This window comes from Oncorhynchus masou, chromosome 13 (assembly GCF_036934945.1).
Source record: "Oncorhynchus masou masou isolate Uvic2021 chromosome 13, UVic_Omas_1.1, whole genome shotgun sequence".
Taxonomy (NCBI): Eukaryota; Metazoa; Chordata; class Actinopteri; order Salmoniformes; family Salmonidae; genus Oncorhynchus; species Oncorhynchus masou.
This window is the reverse complement of record NC_088224.1, coordinates 93,160,123-93,178,984: the sequence shown is the minus strand read 5'-3', so window position 1 is coordinate 93,178,984 and position 18,862 is coordinate 93,160,123. Positions and strand designations below refer to the sequence as shown.

Genomic DNA, 18,862 nt, shown 5'->3' with positions numbered 1-18,862 from the left:
TCTGGTACGGTGTCATTGGCAAATTAGCTTCATCTACTCAGACGAGATGAAGAGACCTATCATTATCTATCTCCCTTGTCTACCATCCAGACCTATTTCAGAGGTAGAATTGTAACTACTGTTGGTAATGAGACACTTTCTCATGCCTCTTTCACCTGCTCTGCTGTCTCCTGACATGACATCATCCCTCAGGCATAATTTATGTGTCCCAAACGGCACCCTACTATTCCCTTCTACACGGCATTACTTTGTATTACTACTACTAAAGGTAGTGCACTAGAAATGGAATAGAGTGTCATTTGGTACACAACCCTTTAAGAGTGGTGACATCAACCGGTTTAATGGCAGATCTGAGAATATCTCTTTGGAGAATCATTTACAATTCATCACATAATCTAGCTGAGAGGACCTTACTTGGGTTTACAGACTCTTTAAGCTTCAGGGCTTCAATGAAGCTTATGTTAATCCTGTGGTGATTATCCACAACGACCCCCACACCACACCACATTCCCAGAACAATCCAAGACAATTGTATTTTCTACTCTTGATGAAATGATGACACTGTGGTCCAATCTGTTTCAGTTGTGACAGTCCGATACAGAGCACTAACCCCAGTTTGGCATAACTCAAGTCATCTCCCCGTCCAACTCTCCGGATGAATAGAGACTAACAGACTTACAGACTTACAGACTTACAGACAACAAACCACAGACAACAGACTTACAGACAGCAGACTTACAGACAACAGACAACAGACTTACAGACAACAGACTTACAGACAACAGACTAACAGACAACAGACTTACAGACAACAGACTTACAGACAACAGACTTACAGACAACAGACAACAGACTTACAGACAACAGACTTACAGACAACAGACTTACAGACAACAGACAACAGACTTACAGACAACAGACAACAGACAACAGACTTACAGACAACAGACTTACAGACAACAGACAACAGACTTACAGAGAGCAGACTTACAGACAACAGACTTACAGACAACATAATTACAGACGAACTGTCAACAGACTTACAGACTTACAGACAACAGACAAGACTTACAGACCAACAGACAACAGACAACCAACTTACAGACCAACAGAAGCTGAATAATATGTCATCCTTCCCCTGCATCTATGTCCATCTATCAGCAGAGCATACACTACTAGTGTGAAAAAGTCATTAAAACTAGTTTACATCTACAGTTGAAGTCATTAAAACTAGTTTACACACACTTAGGTTGGAGTCATTAAAACTAGTTTAAATACACTTAGGTTGGAGTCATTAAAACTAGTTTAAACACACTTAGGTTGGAGTCATTAAAACTAGTTTACACACACTTAGGTTGGAGTCATTAAAACTAGTTTAAATACACTTAGGTTGGAGTCATTAAAACTAGTTTAAACACACTTAGGTTGGAGTCATTAAAACTAGTTTACACACACTTAGGTTGGAGTCATTAAAACTAGTTTAAACACACTTAGGTTCGAGTCATTAAAACTAGTTTACACACACTTAGGTTGGAGTCATTAAAACTAGTTTACATACACTTAGGTTGGAGTCATTAAAACTAGTTTACACACACTTAGGTTGGAGTCATTAAAACTAGTTACACACACTTAGGTTGGAGTCATTAAAACTAGTTTACACACACTTAGGTTGGAGTCATTAAAACTAGTTTACATACACTTAGGTTGGAGTCATTAAAACTAGTTTACACACACTTAGGTTGGAGTCATTAAAACTAGTTTACATACACTGAGGTTGGAGTCATTAAAACTAGTTTACACACACTTAGGTTGGAGTCATTAAAACTAGTTTACATACACTTAGGTTGGAGTCATTAAAACTAGTTTAAACACACTTAGGTTGGAGTCATTAAAACTAGTTTACACACACTTAGGTTGGAGTCATTAAAACTAGTTTAAACACACTTAGGTTCGAGTCATTAAAACTAGTTTACACACACTTAGGTTGGAGTCATTAAAACTAGTTTACATACACTTAGGTTGGAGTCATTAAAACTAGTTTACACACACTTAGGTTGGAGTCATTAAAACTAGTTTACACACACTTAGGTTGGAGTCATTAAAACTAGTTTACACACACTTAGGTTGGAGTCATTAAAACTAGTTTACACACACTTAGGTTGGAGTCATTAAAACTAGTTTACACACACTTAGGTTGGAGTCATTAAAACTAGTTTACATACACTTAGGTTGGAGTCATTAAAACTAGTTTAAACACACTTAGGTTGGAGTCATTAAAACTAGTTTACACACACTTAGGTTGGAGTCATTAAAACTAGTTTACACACACTTAGGTTGGAGTCATTAAAACTAGTTTAGGAAATTGGAGTAGGAAAACTGGCCCCCCAATGGTGGAACAAACTAGTCACGACGCCAGGACAGCTGAGTCAATCACCACCTTGGAGACACCTGAAACCCCACCACTTCAAGGAATACCTAGGATAGGATAAGTAATCCTTTCACCACCCCCCCTTAATGATTTAGATGCACTATTGTAAAGTGGCTGTTCCACTGGATGTCAGAAGGTGAATTCAAAATTTGTAAGTCGCTCTGGATAAGAGTCGTCTGCTAAATGACTTAAATGTAAATGTAATGTAAATGAAAACTAGTTTAGGAATTTCTTGTTAACAAACTACAGTTTTGGCAAGTCGGTTAGGACATCTACTTTGTGCATGACACAAGTAATTTTTCCAACAATTGTTTACAGACAATTATAATTCACTGTATCACAATTCAAGGGGATCAGAAGTTTACATACACTAAGTTGACTGTGCCTTTAAACAGCTTGGACAATTCCAGAAAATGATGTCATGGCTTTAGAAGCTTCTGATAGGCAAATTGATATAATTTGAGTCAATTGGAGGTGTACCTGTGGATGTATTTCAAAGCCTACCTTCAAACTCAGTGCCTGTTTGCTTGACATCATGGGAAAATCAAAAGAAATTAGCCAAGACCTCAGAAAAATAATTGTAGACCTCCACAAGTCTGATTCATCCTTGGGAGCAATTTCCAAACACCTGAAGGTACCACGTTCATCTGTACAAACAATATTACACAAGTATAAACACCATGGGACCACGCAGCCGTCATACTGCTCAGGAAGGAGACCCGTTCTGTCTCCTAGAGATGAACGCACTTTAGTGTGAAAAGTGCAAATCAATCCCAGAACAACAGCAAAGGACCTTGTGAAGATGCTGGAGGAAATAGGTACAAAAGTATCTATATCCACAGTATAATGAATCCTATATCGACATAACCTGAAACGCCGCTCAGCAAGGAAGAAGCCACTGCTCCAAAACCACCATAAAAAAGCCAGACTACGGTTTGCAACTACACATGGGGACAAAGATTGTACTTTTTGAAGAAATGTCCTCTGGTCTGATGAAACAAAAATAGAACTGTTTGGCCATAATGACCATCATTATGTTTGGAGGAAAAAGGGGGAGGCTTGCAAGCTGAAGTACACCATCCCAACCGTGAAGCACGGGGGTGGCAGCATCATGTTGTGGGGGCGCTTTTCTGCAGGAGGGACTGGTGCACTTAACAAAATAGATGGCAGCATGAGGCAGGAACATTATGTGGATATATTGAAGCAACATCTCAAGACATCAGTCAGGAAGTTGAAGCTTGGTCTTAAATGGGTCTTCCAAATGAACACTGACCCCAAGCATACTTCCAAAGTTGTGGCAAAATGGCTGAAGGACAACAAAGTCAAGGTATTGGAGTGGCCATCACAAAGCCCTGACCTCAATCCTATAGAACATTTGTAGGCAGAACTGAAAAAGCGTGTGCGAGCAAGGAGTCCTACAAGGCTACTTCCTTCGGAAGGCTACCCGAAATATTTGACCCAAGTTAAACAATTTAAAGGCAATGCTACCAAATACTAATTGAGTGTATGTAAACTTCTGACGCACTGGGAATGTGATGAAGGAAATAAAAGCTGAAATAAATCATCCTCTCTACTATTATTCTGACATTTCACATTCTTAAAATAAAGTGGTGATCCTAACTGACTTAAGACAGGGAATTTTTACTAGGATTAAATGTCAGGAATTGTGAAAAACGGAGACTAAATGTATTTGGCTAAGGTGTATGTAAACTTCCGACTTCAACTCTATCCACAGATATATACCCTACTAGTTTGAATAAAGTATATCTTATCAGAGCCAGGATAAGTCATTTCTCCTGGAAAAAAACGTACTCTCATGTGGGATTGTTTGTGGCAAAAACGCATAAATCCTCAACGTCTGTTTCTAATATTCTGAATTTGCCTGTGCATACTATTTTGGTTTCAACAGCTTTTGACAAATGTTACCAGCCTCAGTTGCAGTGTGGAGGGGAGGAGATGAGAGGAAAGTTGGGGAGGAGGACAGGAAAGGAGAGGAGAGGATAGTTGAGGAGTAGGAGAGAAGGAGAGGAGAGGAGAGCAGAGAAGAGGAGGAGGAGTAGGAGTAGGAGAAGAGAGGAGGAGGAGAATGGAGAGGAGAGGAGAGGAGGAGGAGAGAAGAGGAGAGAAGAGGAGGAGTAGGAGTAGGAGAAGAGAGGAGGAGGAGTAGGAGTAGGAGAAGAGAGGAGGAGGAGAATGGAGAGGAGAGGAGAGGAGGAGGAGAGAAGAGGAGAGGAGAGGAGAGGAGAGGAGTAGTAGGAGAAGAGAGGAGGAGGAGAATGGAGAGGAGAGGGAGGAGGAGGAGAGAAGAGGAGAGGTGAGGAGGAGAGGAGGAGAATGGAGAGGAGGAGTGGAGGAGAGGTGATTAGGAGAGGAGAGGAGGAGAGGAGGAGAATGGAGAGGAGAAGAGGAGAGGAGAGGAGGAGAGTGGGGGAGAGGAGAAACGGAGAGGAGGAAAGGAAGAGAGGAGGAGAGGAGAGGAGGAGGAGAGGAAGAAAGGAGATGAAGAATGGAGAGGAGGAGAGGAGGAAAGGAGAGGAGGAAAGGAAGAGAGGAGGAGAGGATAAGAAAGGAGAGGAGGAGAGGCAGGGAGGAGAGGAGGAGAGGAGATGAGGGGAGGAGAGGAAGAGAGGAGGAGATGATAAGAGGAGAGGAGGAGAGGCAGGGAGGAGAGGAGGAGAGGAGATGAGGGGAGGAGAGGAAGAGATGAGGAGAGGAGAAGAGGAGAGGAGGGCTTAATAATGTGTTATATTCCCTCCATGCTCCAGGTACACTAATCCATATATGTGCAGACTGGCATGCATCTCAAATGGTACCCTATTCCCTATATAGTGGTACTACTTTAGACCAGAGCCCTATTCCCTATATAGTGGTACTACTATAGACCAGAGCCCTATTCCCTATATAGTGCACTACTTTAGACCAGAGCCCTATTCCCTATATAGTGCACTACTTTAGACCAGAGCCCTATTCCCTATATAGTGCACTACTTTTGCCCAGAGCCCTATGTCCTATATAGTGCACTACTTTTGCCCATGTTCAACATTGCTGGCCAAAAGTTATGCATCCAGTATAGCAAAAAACTAAACTAAAATAAAAACTAAAGTATTCCTTTTGCCCCCAGTGTAGCTCCTATGTAAGACACTCACCATATACAAACAGGGCATATTCAGCTCCACTAGTCCCCAGGTAGTTACTGGCCTCACAGCGATACGTGCCGTTGTCTGTCTTGTTGAGGGCGGTGATGGTGAGTTCCCTGCCCTCTACGATCATCCTCTCTATATCAGGCAGCTCCCCTCCATCTTTCGACCACAACACTGGCTCTGGTCTGGTGGAGAAAACACAACACAAGACATCACAACAGACACCACAGCATACACAGCAGCAGACACCACAACAGACACCACAACGTGTACCTATACAGACGCCACAGCAGACACCACAGCAGACACCGCAACATACACTACCACATACACCACAACTGGCACCACAACAGGCACCACAACAGACACCACAACAGACACCACAGCAAACACCACAACGTGCACCTATACAGACGCCACAGCAAACATCGCGGCAGACAACACAGCATACACTGCGGCAGACACCGCAACATACACTACCACATACACCACAACTGGCACCACAACTGGCACCACAACAGGCACCACAACAGACACCACAACAGGCACCACAATAGACATCACAACAGACACCACAGCAGACACCACAGCAGACACCACAGCAGACACCACAGCAGACACCACTGCTGCCTCAGTGTCTTGAGATATTTTTGTCAGATGTTACTATGGAACACTGAAGTATAATTACAAGCATTTCCTAAGTGTCTGTCACGCCCTGGCCAAAGAGAGGCTTTTAATCTCTATTTTGGTTAGGCCAGGGTGTGACTAGGGTGGGCATTCTAGTTTCTTTATTTCTATGTTTTCTGTTTCTACGTTTTGGCCAGGTATTGATTCTCAATCAGGGACAGCTGTCTATTGTCATGATGTTGCCATCTTTGGATGTGGCGAGCCCCATCCCCCTCTTCCTGCCTCCCCCTTTCCTCCTTCGACTAGGCTGCTGTGGTCAGAGAGACGTCGTAAATTCCTGAGGCCACACAGTATAGAGAGAGAGTGAATTTTCTTAGAGAACAAAGGAATTTCTTCCACCTCACAGAACTCGAGGTCCGAACAAATGTCATGTTCCGGAGAAGGTATAAAAGATCGGTGAAGAATCCAGCTACGAACTGGTCCGTTTGTCACAACTTGGGGAGGCTCATGGGAGACGGTGCGGCCACATTACCATAACGCTGTTTATATAATAGCCTCAGATATAAGGTTTAAATCAGAGGACCGCCCCTGAGCCCAGTTAGGGTCTGGCGTCCTGGGACAGCCCCTTTCTGCAATTCCGAATAAAACCCAACTTTGAGAAATTATCACCAGACCATGTTTTTCTCCATTAGGAGAGGACAAAGATTGTAGACCATTGCTGAATCTTTTAACCATACCATGTGGTTAAACTCTTAGACTATCGATACTGACAGAATAAGAACAAGTCTTTGATATTAATGACTATTCTGCAGCTAGGAATTCGGTATCATTGAATTCAAAGAACGACAACCACCGAAACATCCATTCTATAACAAATGAATGAATGTCGCTCTGAACTATCCCCTCCAACCAAGACAGAGAGAGAGAGAGAGAGAGAGAGAGAGAGAGAGAGAGAGAGAGACAAAACTCTCCAACAGAGACAAACTTTTCAACAAAGATCCCGATGACACACTGAGTGTAAATATATATATTGATTGCAATTGTTCCCGAATGAGTGAGCGTTCATGTGCAAAGGATTAGCATTTCAATTGTTATAATTATCAACTTTGTAGTGTCTCATCTTAGTCGACTCCCACTTCTCCTTTTGTCTAACAAGCCCCGATGCCGGTTTAGCCCATGAGGGCACATTCCCCTATCATTTCTTGTAACCACATTTACCTTGTTTGTTTGTTTGTTTGTTTATGCATTTCTGTGAATTACTTAGTTAGTAATAAATAAATGATTTAAGACAATTGATGTATGGATGACTCAGTGAAGACTGGGTTCGTGCAGATAACCAACAATTTACACCGTTTGGAATGAGACTAACGTGAGGTAAAGTAAATAATTCATTAATTTGAAGACTATTTGATCAGATAAAATATCTGAAAGGTTATATTAGGAAATTATAACCTTGTAATCTGAATACTTTTCCTTGGTGCCCCGACTTCCTAGTTAATTACAGATACATGATTAATCAGTTGATCGCGTAATACTAATTACAGAGAATCTTTGATAAAAACTACAAGTCTTTAATTTAATGATAGTAAAGACACGACACTATCGTTGTCTCTGATTGGGAATCATACTTAGGCCTTTTTTTCCTTTTTGTATTTGTGGGTGGTTGTCTTTGTTAGTGGCCTGTATAGCCCTCGTGAGCTTCACATTCGTTTTTGTTGTTTCTTGTTTTTGTTGGCGACATTCTAAATAAAGAGAAATGTCACCTTGGTCCGGTTTCCCCGACGACGTTTGTGACAGTGTCAAAGGCTTTATTGACAATTACATGAAGTTGATACAAAGAGTCAATATTTGCAGTGTTGACTCTTCTTTTTCAAGAACTCTGCACTCCACCCTGGCATGCTATCAATTAACTTCTGAGCCACATCCTGACTGATGGCAGCCCATTCTTGCATAATCAATGCTTGGAGTTTGTCAGAATTTGTGGGTTTTCGTTTGTCCACCCACCTCTTGAGGATTGACCACAAGTTGTCAATGGGATTAAGGTCTGGGGAGTTTCTTGGCCATGGACCCAACATATCAATGTTTTGGTCCCCAAGCCACTTAGTTATCACTTTTGCCTTATGGCAAGGTGCTCCATCATGCTGGAAAAGGCATTGTTCGTCACCAAACTGTTCCTGGATGGTTGAGAGAAGTTGCTCTCGGAGGATGTGTTGGTACCATTCTTTATTCATGGCTGTGTTCTTAGGCATAATTGTGAGTGAGCCCACTCCCTTGGCTGAGAAGCAACCCCACACATGAATGTTCTCAGGATGCTTTACTGTTGGCATGACACAGGACTGATGGTAGCAATCACCTTGTCTTCTCTGGACAAGCTTTTTTCTGGATGCCCCAAACAATCGGAAAGTGGATTCATCAGAGAAATTGACTTGACCCTAGTCCTCAGCAGTCCAATCTCTGTACCTTTTGCAGAATATTACTCTGTCCCTGATGTTTTTCCCGGAGAGAAGTGGCTTCTTTGCTGCCCTTCTTGACGCCAGGCCATCCTCCAAAAGTCTTCGCCTCACTGTGCGTGCAAATGCACTCACACCTGCTTGCTGCCATTCCTGAGCAAGCTCTGTACTGGTGGTGCCCCGATCCCGCAGCTCAATCAACTTTAGGAGATGGTCCTGCCGCTTGCTGGACTTCCTTGGGTGCCCTGAAGCCTTCTTCACAACAATTGAACAGCTCTCCTTGAAGTTCTTGATGATCTGATAAATGGATGATTTAGGTGCAATCTTACTGGCAGCAATATCGTTGCCTGTGAAGCCCTTTTTGTGTAAAGCAATGATGACAGCATGTGTTTCCTTGCAGGTAACCATGGATGACAGAGGAAGATTCAGTTCATTTTCATGGCAAAGAGGGACTTTGCAATTAATTGCAATTCATCTGATCACTCTTCCTAACTTTCTGGAGTATATGAAATTGCCATCATACAAACTGAGGCAGCAGACTTTGTGAAAATTAATATTTGTGTCATCCTCAAATCTTTTGGCCACGACTGTACACCACAACATACACCACAGCAGACACCACAACAGACACCACAACAGACACCATACCTTACGCAACAACAGACACCACACCAGACACAATAACAGACACTACAACAGAAATCACAACAGACACCAGCACTACACATTTGGCTTTCCAATAGATGTTGGAAAATTGCTACTACAACAGCCTCCACTCTTCTGGGAAGGCTTTCCACTAGATGTTGGAACATTGCTACTACAACAGCCTCCACTCTTCTGGGAAGGCTTTCCACTTAATATTGGAACATTGCTGCTACAACAGCCTCCACTCTTCTGGGAAGGCTTTCCTCTAGATGGAGGAACATTGCTGCTATAACAGCCTCCAATGTTCTGGGAAGGCTTTCCACTAGATGTTGGAACATTGCTGCTACAACAGCCTCCACTCTTCTGGGAAGGCTTTCCACTAGATGTTGGAACATTGCTGCTAACATAACAGCCTCCACTCTTCTGGGAAGGCTTTCCACTAGATGTTGGAACATTGCTGCTATAACAGCCTCCACTCTTCTGGGAAGGCTTTCCACTAGATGTTGGAACATTGCTGCTATAACAGCCTCCACTCTTCTGGGAAGGCTTTCCACTAGATGTTGGAACATTGCTGCTATAACAGCCTCCACTCTTCTGGGAAGGCTAACCACTAGATGTTGGAACATTGCTGCTATAACAGCCTCCACTCTTCTGGGAAGGCTTTCCACTAGATGTTGGAACATTGCTGCTATAACAGCCTCCACTCTTCTGGGAAGGCTTTCCACTAGATGTTGGAACATTGCTGCTATAACAGCCTCCACTCTTCTGGGAAGGCTTTCCACTAGATGTTGGAACATTGCTGCTACAACAGCCTCCACTCTTCTGGGAAGGCTTTCCACTAGATGTTGGAACATTGCTGCTATAACAGCCTCCACTCTTCTGGGAAGGCTTTCCACTAGATGTTGGAACATTGCTGCTATAACAGCCTCCACTCTTCTGGGAAGGCTTTCCACTAGATGTTGGAACATTGCTGCTACAACAGCCTCCACTCTTCTGGGAAGGCTTTCCACTAGATGTTGGAACATTGCTGCTACAACAGCCTCCACTCTTCTGGGAAGGCTTTCCACTAGATGTTGGAACATTGCTGCTACAACAGCCTCCACTCTTCTGGTAAGGCTTTACACTAGATGTTGGAACATTGCTGCTATAACAGCCTCCACTCTTCTGGGAAGGCTTTCCACTAGATGTTGGAAACATTGCTGCTACAACAGCCTCCACTCTTCTGGGAAGGCTTTCCACTAGATGTTGGAACATTGCTGCTACAACAGCCTCCACTCTTCTGGGAAGGCTTTCCACTAGATGTTGGAACATTGCTGCTATAACAGCCTCCACTCTTCTGGGAAGGCTTTAGGGTTGTTCCACAGTAGAGATGTTGGAACATTGTTCTGCTGTGTTTGTATAACAGCCTCCACTCTTCTTTTTGTCTTTTTGGAAGGCATTTTTTATTTTAGGATTTTTTCCACTAGATGTTGGAACATTGCTGCTACAACAGCCTCCCACTCTTCTAGGAAGGCTTTCCACTAGATGTTGGAATATTTCTGCTGCGACTTGCTTCCATTTAGCCACAAGAGCATTAGTTGAGGTCAGGCATGGATGTTTGAGGCAAGGAATATTATGCCTTAAATGATTTGGCTCGTTCCACTGGAGTCAGTGAATTCCAATTCATTCCTTAAAAAGGTGTTCGATGGAGTTGAGCTCAGGGCTCTGTGCAGGCCAGTCAAGTTCTTCAAACACCGATCTTGACAAACCATTTCTGCTTTGTGCACTGGGGCATTGTCATGCTGAAACAGGAAAGGGCCTTCCACAAATGTTGGAAGCACAGAATGTCATTCTATGCTGTAGCGTTAGGGTTGGTCTTCACTGGAACTAAGTGGCCCGAACCATGAAAAACAACCCCAGACCATTATTCCTCCTCAACCAAACTTTTTACCTGGCACTATTATGCATTGTGGCAAGTAGCGTTCTCTTGGCATCCGCCAAACCCAGATGTGTCCATGTTTCCACACGATGCTTGGCATTGCGCATGGTGATGTTAGGCTTGTTTGCAGCTGCTCGGCCATGGAAACACTCTCTTGGCATCCGCCAAACCCAGATGTGTCCGTGTTTCCACTGCTCCAGAGCTTTACACCACTCCAGCCATTGCTTGTCATTGCACATGGTGATCTTAGACTTGTGTGCGGCTGCTCGGCCATGGAAACCCATTTCATGATGTCACGCCCTGGTCGTAATATATTGTGTTTGTCTTCATTTATTTGGTCAGGCCAGGGTGTGACATGGGTTTATTGTGGTGTGTTTTGTCTTGGGGTTTTGTGGGGTGTTGGGTGTGTGGCTTAGTGGGGTTATCTAGCAAAGTCTCTGGCTGTCTGTAGTGGTTCTCAATCAGAGGCAGGTGTTTATCGTTGTCTCTGATTGGGAACCATATTTAGGCAGCCATATTCTTTGAGTATTTTGTGGGTGATTGTTCCTGTCTCTGTGTTTGTTGTTCACCAGATAGGCTGTATAGGTTTCCACGTTCCGTTTGTCGTTTTGTATTGTTAGTTATTTCATGTTGAGTTCCCTTTCATTAAAGAACATGAATAACCACCACGCTGCATTTTGGTCCACTTCTCCTTCGACAGACAAGAACCGTTACACATGAAGCTTCCGACGAACAGTTATTGTGCTGAAGTTGCCTCCAAAGGCAGTTTGGAAATGGGTAGTGAGTGTTGCAACCGAGGACAGACAATGTTTACGCGTTATACCTTTCATCACTCGGCGGTCCCCTTCTGTGAGCTTGTGTGGCCTACCACTTCGCGGCTGAGCCGTTGTTGCTCCAAGACATTTCCACTTCACAATAACAGCACTTACAGTTGACCGGGGCAGCTCTAGCAAGGCAGATATTTGACCATTTGACTTGTTGGAAAGGTGGCATCCTTTAATGGTGCTATGTTGAAAGTCACTGAGCGCTTCAGTAAGGCCATTATACTGCTAATGTTGGTCTATGGAGATTGCATGGCTGTGTGGTCGATTGTATACACCTGTCAGCAACATGTGTGGCTGAAATAGCCGAATCACCTAATTTGAAGGGGAGTTCACATACTTTTGTATATATAGTGTAGCTAGTAAAATCAGATTACATGTCAGAGGTCTAGCAATAGGATATACTGTCTACATCCATTATTAAGTGATAGACCATGTACTTACAGTGGGTTCCCTTTGGAGACACACTCCAGTTTAAAGTACTGTCCTTCCTGAGGGATGATCACGGAGTGGGAAATCTCCACATGGGGTGCGTCTGGGACGAGAGACAAGAGACATTATGAAACATCATCCATACTAGTGACTGAATCATCCTGATCCTAGATCTGTGGTTGAGTTCATATCCAATTTAATTTAAATGTTAGGATCATCTGATCCTAGTTATTTTTGGATATGTTCCTCAGGTTTCAGAACTCACAATGGACCTCCAGGACCTCCGTGACCTGGTAAGGGTTGGAAGAAAGAGACACGTGCTCCACACTGCAGGTATAGGCCACCCCGTCATCACTCTGATCCACCTGCAGCTGCAGAGTGCTCTTCACTGTGAAGGACTTCCCTGTGGCGTTGACCTCCTTAGTGCCTAGTTAGACAGAAACACATAGACACTATATTACATTCTATTATTCTATTCAGGAACTCTATTACATTCTATTATTCTATTCAGGAACTCTATTACATTCTATTATTCTATTCAGGAACTCTATTACATTCTATTATTCTATTCAGGAACTCTATTACATTCTATTATTCTATTCAGGAACTCTATTACATTCTATTATTCTATTCAGGAACTCTATTACATTCTATTATTATATTCAGGAACTCTATTACATTCTATTATTATATTCAGGAACTCTATTACATTCTATTATTATATTCAGGAACTCTATTACATTCCATTACTCTATTCAGGAACTCTATTACATTCCATTATTCTATTCAGGAACTCTATTACATTCTATTATTCTATTCAGGAACTCTATTACATTCTATTATTCTATTCAGGAACTCTATTACATTCTATTATTCTATTCAGGAACTCTATTACATTCTATTATTCTATTCAGGAACTCTATTACATTCCATTGTTCTATTCAGGAACTCTATTACATTCTATTGTTCTATTCAGGAACTCTATTACATTCCATTGTTCTATTCAGGAAATTACATTCTATTATTCTATTCTATTACATTCTATTATTCTATTCAGGAACTCTATTACATTCCATTGTTATTCAGGAATTCACATTCTATTATTCTATTCAGGAACTCTATTACATTCCATTGTTCTATTCAGGAACTCTATTACATTCTATTATTCTATTCAGGAACTCTATTACATTCCATTATTCTATTCAGGAACTCTATTACATTCTATTATTCTATTCAGGAACTCTATTACATTCTATTATTATATTCAGGAACTCTATTACATTCTATTATTCTATTCAGGAACTATTACATTGGAGTTAAAACCTATTACATTCCATTGGAGGAACTCTATTACATTCCATTGTTCTATTCAGGAACAGGGTTTAGTTAAAACCTATTATTCAGGAACTCTATTACATTCCATTGTTCTATTCAGGATTACATTCCATTGTTCTATTCAGGAACTCTATTACAAATTCTATTCAGGACATTCCATTACTCTCTTCAGGAACAGGGTTGGAGTTTAAACCTACAGGAGGGTCTCTCTCCAGGAACAGGGTTGGAGTTAAAACCTACAGGAGGGTATCTCTCCAGGAACAGGGTTGGAGTTAAAACATTTACAGGATTTCATTTAAGAACATTTGGAGTTAAAACCTACAGGAGGGTATCTCTCCAGGAACAGGGTTGGAGTTAAAACCTACAGGAGGGTATCTCTCCAGGAACAGGGTTGGAGTTGAAAACCTACAGGAGGGTAGCTCTCCAGGAACAGCGTTGGAGTTAAAAACCTACAGGAGGGTATCTCTCCAGGAACAGGGTTGGAGTTTAAACATACAGGAGGGTCTCTCTCCAGGAACAGGGTTGGAGTTAAAACCTACATGAGGGTATCTCTCCAGGAACAGGGTTGGAGTTTAAACCTACAGGAGGGTATCTCTCCAGGAACAGGGTTGGAGTTAAAACCTACAGGAGGGTATCTCTCCAGGAACAGGGTTGGAGTTTAAACCTACAGGAGGGTAGCTCTCCAGGAACAGGGTTGGAGTTTAAACCTACAGGAGGGTATCACTCCAGGAACAGCGTACGAGTTAAAAACCTACAGGAGGGTCTCTCCAGTAACAGGGTTGGAGTTTAAACCTACAGGAGGGTCTCTCTCCAGGAACAGGGTTGGAGTTAAAACCTACAGGAGGGTCTCTCTCCAGGAACAGGGTTGGAGTTTAAACATACAGGAGGGTATCTCTCCAGGAACAGGGTTGGAGTTAAAACCTACAGGAGGGTCTCTCTCCAGGAACAGGGTTGGAGTTTAAACATACAGGAGGGTATCTCTCCAGAAACAGGGTTGGAGTTAAAACCTACAGGAGGGTCTCTCTCCAGGAACAGGGTTGGAGTTAAAACCTACAGGAGGGTAGCTCTCCAGGAACAGGGTTGGAGTTTAAACCTACAGGAGGGTCTCTCTCCAGGAACAGGGTTGGAGTTTAAACATACAGGAGGGTCTCTCTCCAGGAACAGGGTTGGAGTTTAAACCTACAGGAGGGTAACTCTCCAGGAACAGCGTACGAGTTAAAAACCTACAGGAGGGTATCTCTCCAGGTACAGGTTCGGAATATAAATGGGGAATCCTCCCCTGCTTCCTTTCATCCCTTTACGGTGAAATCCTCCCCTCTCCTCCATTTGTTTTAGGATAATCTACCCTTTCTCATTCTCCCACTTGTCTCCAAGAGCCATTCCATCCCCGAAACTCTTTCTCTTCGTCCCCCAGAAACAAGATTGATTTGTTTTGTATCTTCTATTTTCCTCGGGTCTCTGATGTCTTCTCTGTTTAGATAAGTGGCTCTTAACTTGAAACCTGTATTGAGCCAGGAGTCAGAGAGGAGGCATTGCCTCTGTCTGTCTGTCTGTCTGTCTGTCTGTCTGTCTGTCTGTCTGTTGGCAGGGTGTTTACGTGTGAGCTAGTGGGTTGTCTGTCTGTCTGTCTGTCTGTCTGTCTGTCTGTCTGTCTGTCTGTCTGTCTGTCTGTCTGTCTGTCTGTCTGTCTGTCTGTCTGTCTGTCTGTCTGTCTTTCTGCCTGCCTGCCTGTCTGCCTGCCTGCCTGCCTGCATTGCCTGCCTGCCTGTCTGCCTGCCTGCCTGTCTGTCTGTCTGTGCCTGTCTGTCTGTCTGCCTCTGCCTGCCTGTCTGTCTGTCTGTCTGTCTGTCTGTCTGTCTGTCTGTCTGTCTGTCTGTCTGTCTGCCTGCCTGCCTGTCTGTCTGTCTGTCTGTCTGTCTGTCTGTCTGTCTGTCTGTCTGCCTGCCTGCCTGCCTGCCTGCCTGCCTGCCTGCCTGTCTGTCTGTCTGTCTGTCTGTCTGTCTGTCTGCCTGCCTGTCTGTCTGTCTGCCTGCCTGCCTGCCTGCCTGCCTGTGCCTGTCTGCCTGCCTGCCTGCCTGCCTGCCTGCCTGCCTGCCTGCCTGCCTGCCTGCCTGCCTGCCTGTCTGTCTGTCTGTCTGTCTGTCTGCCTGTCGGTCGATATCTTGTCAAAGCCTCGTGCTTCTGTGTGTGTGTGCCTGTGTGAGAGGTCGTATCACCTCTCCAGACATCTTCATTTCGCTGCCTCTGTGGTTCGTCCAATTCAGCCAGACAATATAATAGACAACTGCTATTTCTGTGAGTCTATGTACATTTTAATACCATGATATTGGTGTGATCTCATACTAACACGTGTTCAGATTGTTTGTGGTTCAAAACGCTTGACAGTTTTACAGCAAATAAATCTCCACTACTATTGACTGAATTCCAATACGGGCCTTAAACCTTTAATACAGCCATTGCTCCAAATGGCTGAAGGTTGTAGTGATGTGCACTCAGGGTAGACAATAATCCATCAAAATAGCCTGTTATGAAAAGCCAAATTAAAAAGAAAATCATATATACAATTTCAAATATTTCTTTGTTATATAATATTTATTTTCAATGGTTCTGGTAGTTTTTAATTTTTTAATTTTTATTTATTTATTTCACCTTTATTTAACCAGGTGGGCTCGTTCAGATCAAGTTGACCAAGATAAAGGAAAGCAGTTCGACAGGTACAACAACACAGAGTTACACATGGAGTAAAAAAAACATACAGTCAATAATACAGTAGAAAAATACGTCTATATTCAATGTGAGCAAATGAGCTGAGCTAAGGGAGGTAAAGGCAAAAATAGGCAATGGGGGCGAAGTAAATACAATATAGCAATGCTATAATGCTCAGAATGTACTACTTTCCCCTTTGTTGAAATCACACTCAAATCACATCACGTGTCTGTTATTTGGCATTGACATCTAGCCCGCTAGCCATTCATTCAATAGTTGAACAAGATAATGTGCTAGGTTAGCTTGTTTCTTTAATAGTGTGCCAACTGAGCGTGACTGACGTGAGCGTGACTGAGTGTGTGACTGAGCGTGACTGGAGTGTGACTGAGCGTGACTGTGTGACTGAGCGTGACTGAGCGTGACTGAGCGTGACTGAGTGACTGAGCGTGACTGAGCGTGACTGAGTGTGACTGAGCGTGACTGAGCGTGACTGAGCGTGACTGTGACTGAGCGTGACTGAGCGTGACTGAGCGTGACGTGAGCGTGACTGGAGCGTGACTGAGCGTGACTGAGTGACTGAGCGTGACTGAGTGTGACTGAGTGTGACTGAGCGTGACTGGAGCGTGACTGGAGCGTGACTGAGACTGAGTGTGACTGAGCGTGACTGAGCGTGACTGAGCGTGTGAGCGTGACTGAGCGTGACTGAGCGTGACTGAGCGTGACTGAGCGTACTGAGCGTGACTGAGCGTGACTGAGCGTGACTGGCGTGAGCGTGACTGAGCGTGACTGAGTGCAACTGATTGTTTTCAAAGTTTTTATATATTGGTCTTTAGGGCCAATATTGGTTGTGGGTGGCCACGGAAAGCCATAGATAAATGGGTCTGTTAAATCTGTTAAATGGGTCTGTTATATGGTGAACTGGTGCTGTCTGGTGCTGTCTGGTATATGGTGAACTGGTGCTGTCTGGTGCTGTCTGGTATATAGTGAACTGGTGCTGTCTGGTATATGGTGAACTGGTGCTGTCTGGTGTGTCTGGTGCTGTCTGGTATATGGTGAACTGGTGCTGTCTGTTATATGGTGAACTGGTGCTGTCTGTTATATGGTGAACTGGTGTCTGGTCTGGTCTATATGGTGAACTGGTGCTGTCTGGTGTATATGGTGAACTGGTGCTGTCTGGTATATAGTGCTGTCTGGTATATGGTGAACTGGTGCTGTCTGGTATATGGTGAACTGGTGCTGTCTGGTGCTGTCTGGTATATGGTGAACTGGTGCTGTCTGGTATATAGTGAACTGGGTGTCTGGTATATGTGAACTGGTGCTGTCTGGTATATGGTGAACTGGTGCTGTCTGGTATATGGTGAACTGGTGCTGTCTGGTGCTGTCTGGTATATGGTGAACTGGTGCTTCATCTAGGTATTTGAACTGGTGTGAGTAAACTGGTGCTCTGGTTTGATACTAACCGGTGTCCACTGGTGCCTGGTATATGGTGAAGCCACCAATCTCACTGCACGTCACTATTAACTATGGCATTATGACTGGTCACATCCATGGAGAGTTGCATACAGTACAGTGAAAAAACTACTTTGTTTTCCAACTCATCAGACAACCTGAACTGAAGAAGTCATCAGATAACATGAGTCAAAGGCTCTTGTCTGTCTCTGTCTGGTGTAGAATGGTGAACTGGTGAGTTTACTTGGATCTGATATAGGAGATGAGAAAGGCTCCATCACTCTTCCAGCAGATAACTCTCTTGTCCCCTCTGAGAAAGGCTCCCTCTCTCCAGCCCCTACCCTCTCCCCTCTCTACCCCTCTCCCCTCTCTCCCTGTCTCCCCTCTCTCCACTTCACATCTCTCCCAGCCTCTCCCCCTCCCCTCTCTACCTCTCTCCCCTCTCTCTCCCCTCTTCCCTCTATCCTGTCTCCCTCTCCCTCACATCTCTCCCCCTCTCTCCCCTCTTCCCTCTCTCCCCCTCTCCCTCTCCCCCTCTCCCCTCTACCCCGTCACAACTTTCTCCTCTCCCCTCCCCTCTCTCCCCCTCTCTCCCCTCTCCCCTCTCCCCCCTCTCCCTCTCTCCCCATGTCCACATCACATATCTCCCAAAATCTCCCCCTCTCCCCTCTCCCCCTCTCCTCTCTCTCCCTGTCACATCTCACCCCTCTCCCTGTCACATCTCTCCCTCTCCCTGTCACATCTCACCCCCTCTCCCTGTCACATCTCTCCCCCTCTCCCCGTCACATCTCTCCCCCTCTCCCTGTCACATCTCACCCCTCTCCCTGTCACATATCTCCCCCTCTCCCTGTCACATCTCTCCCCCTCTCCCCGTCACATCTCTCCCCCTCTCCCTGTCACATCTCACCCCT

The 18,862-nt window shown here is 44.0% G+C and overlaps 1 protein-coding gene across 1 annotated transcript in view; it reads right to left on the bottom strand.

Annotated features, from left to right (window-relative positions):
- The window catches only part of cadm2b (cell adhesion molecule 2b), a 204,160-nt gene that overhangs the window by 33,220 nt on the left and 152,078 nt on the right, over nt 1-18,862 (bottom strand). Inside the window, exons 5-7 of the mRNA XM_064985407.1 lie at nt 12,727-12,888; nt 12,474-12,564; nt 5,575-5,753 (exon numbers count right to left, since the gene is read on the bottom strand). Coding sequence (XP_064841479.1) covers nt 5,575-5,753; nt 12,474-12,564; nt 12,727-12,888 — 432 coding nt within the window. The remainder of the gene's footprint in view (nt 1-5,574; nt 5,754-12,473; nt 12,565-12,726; nt 12,889-18,862) is intronic.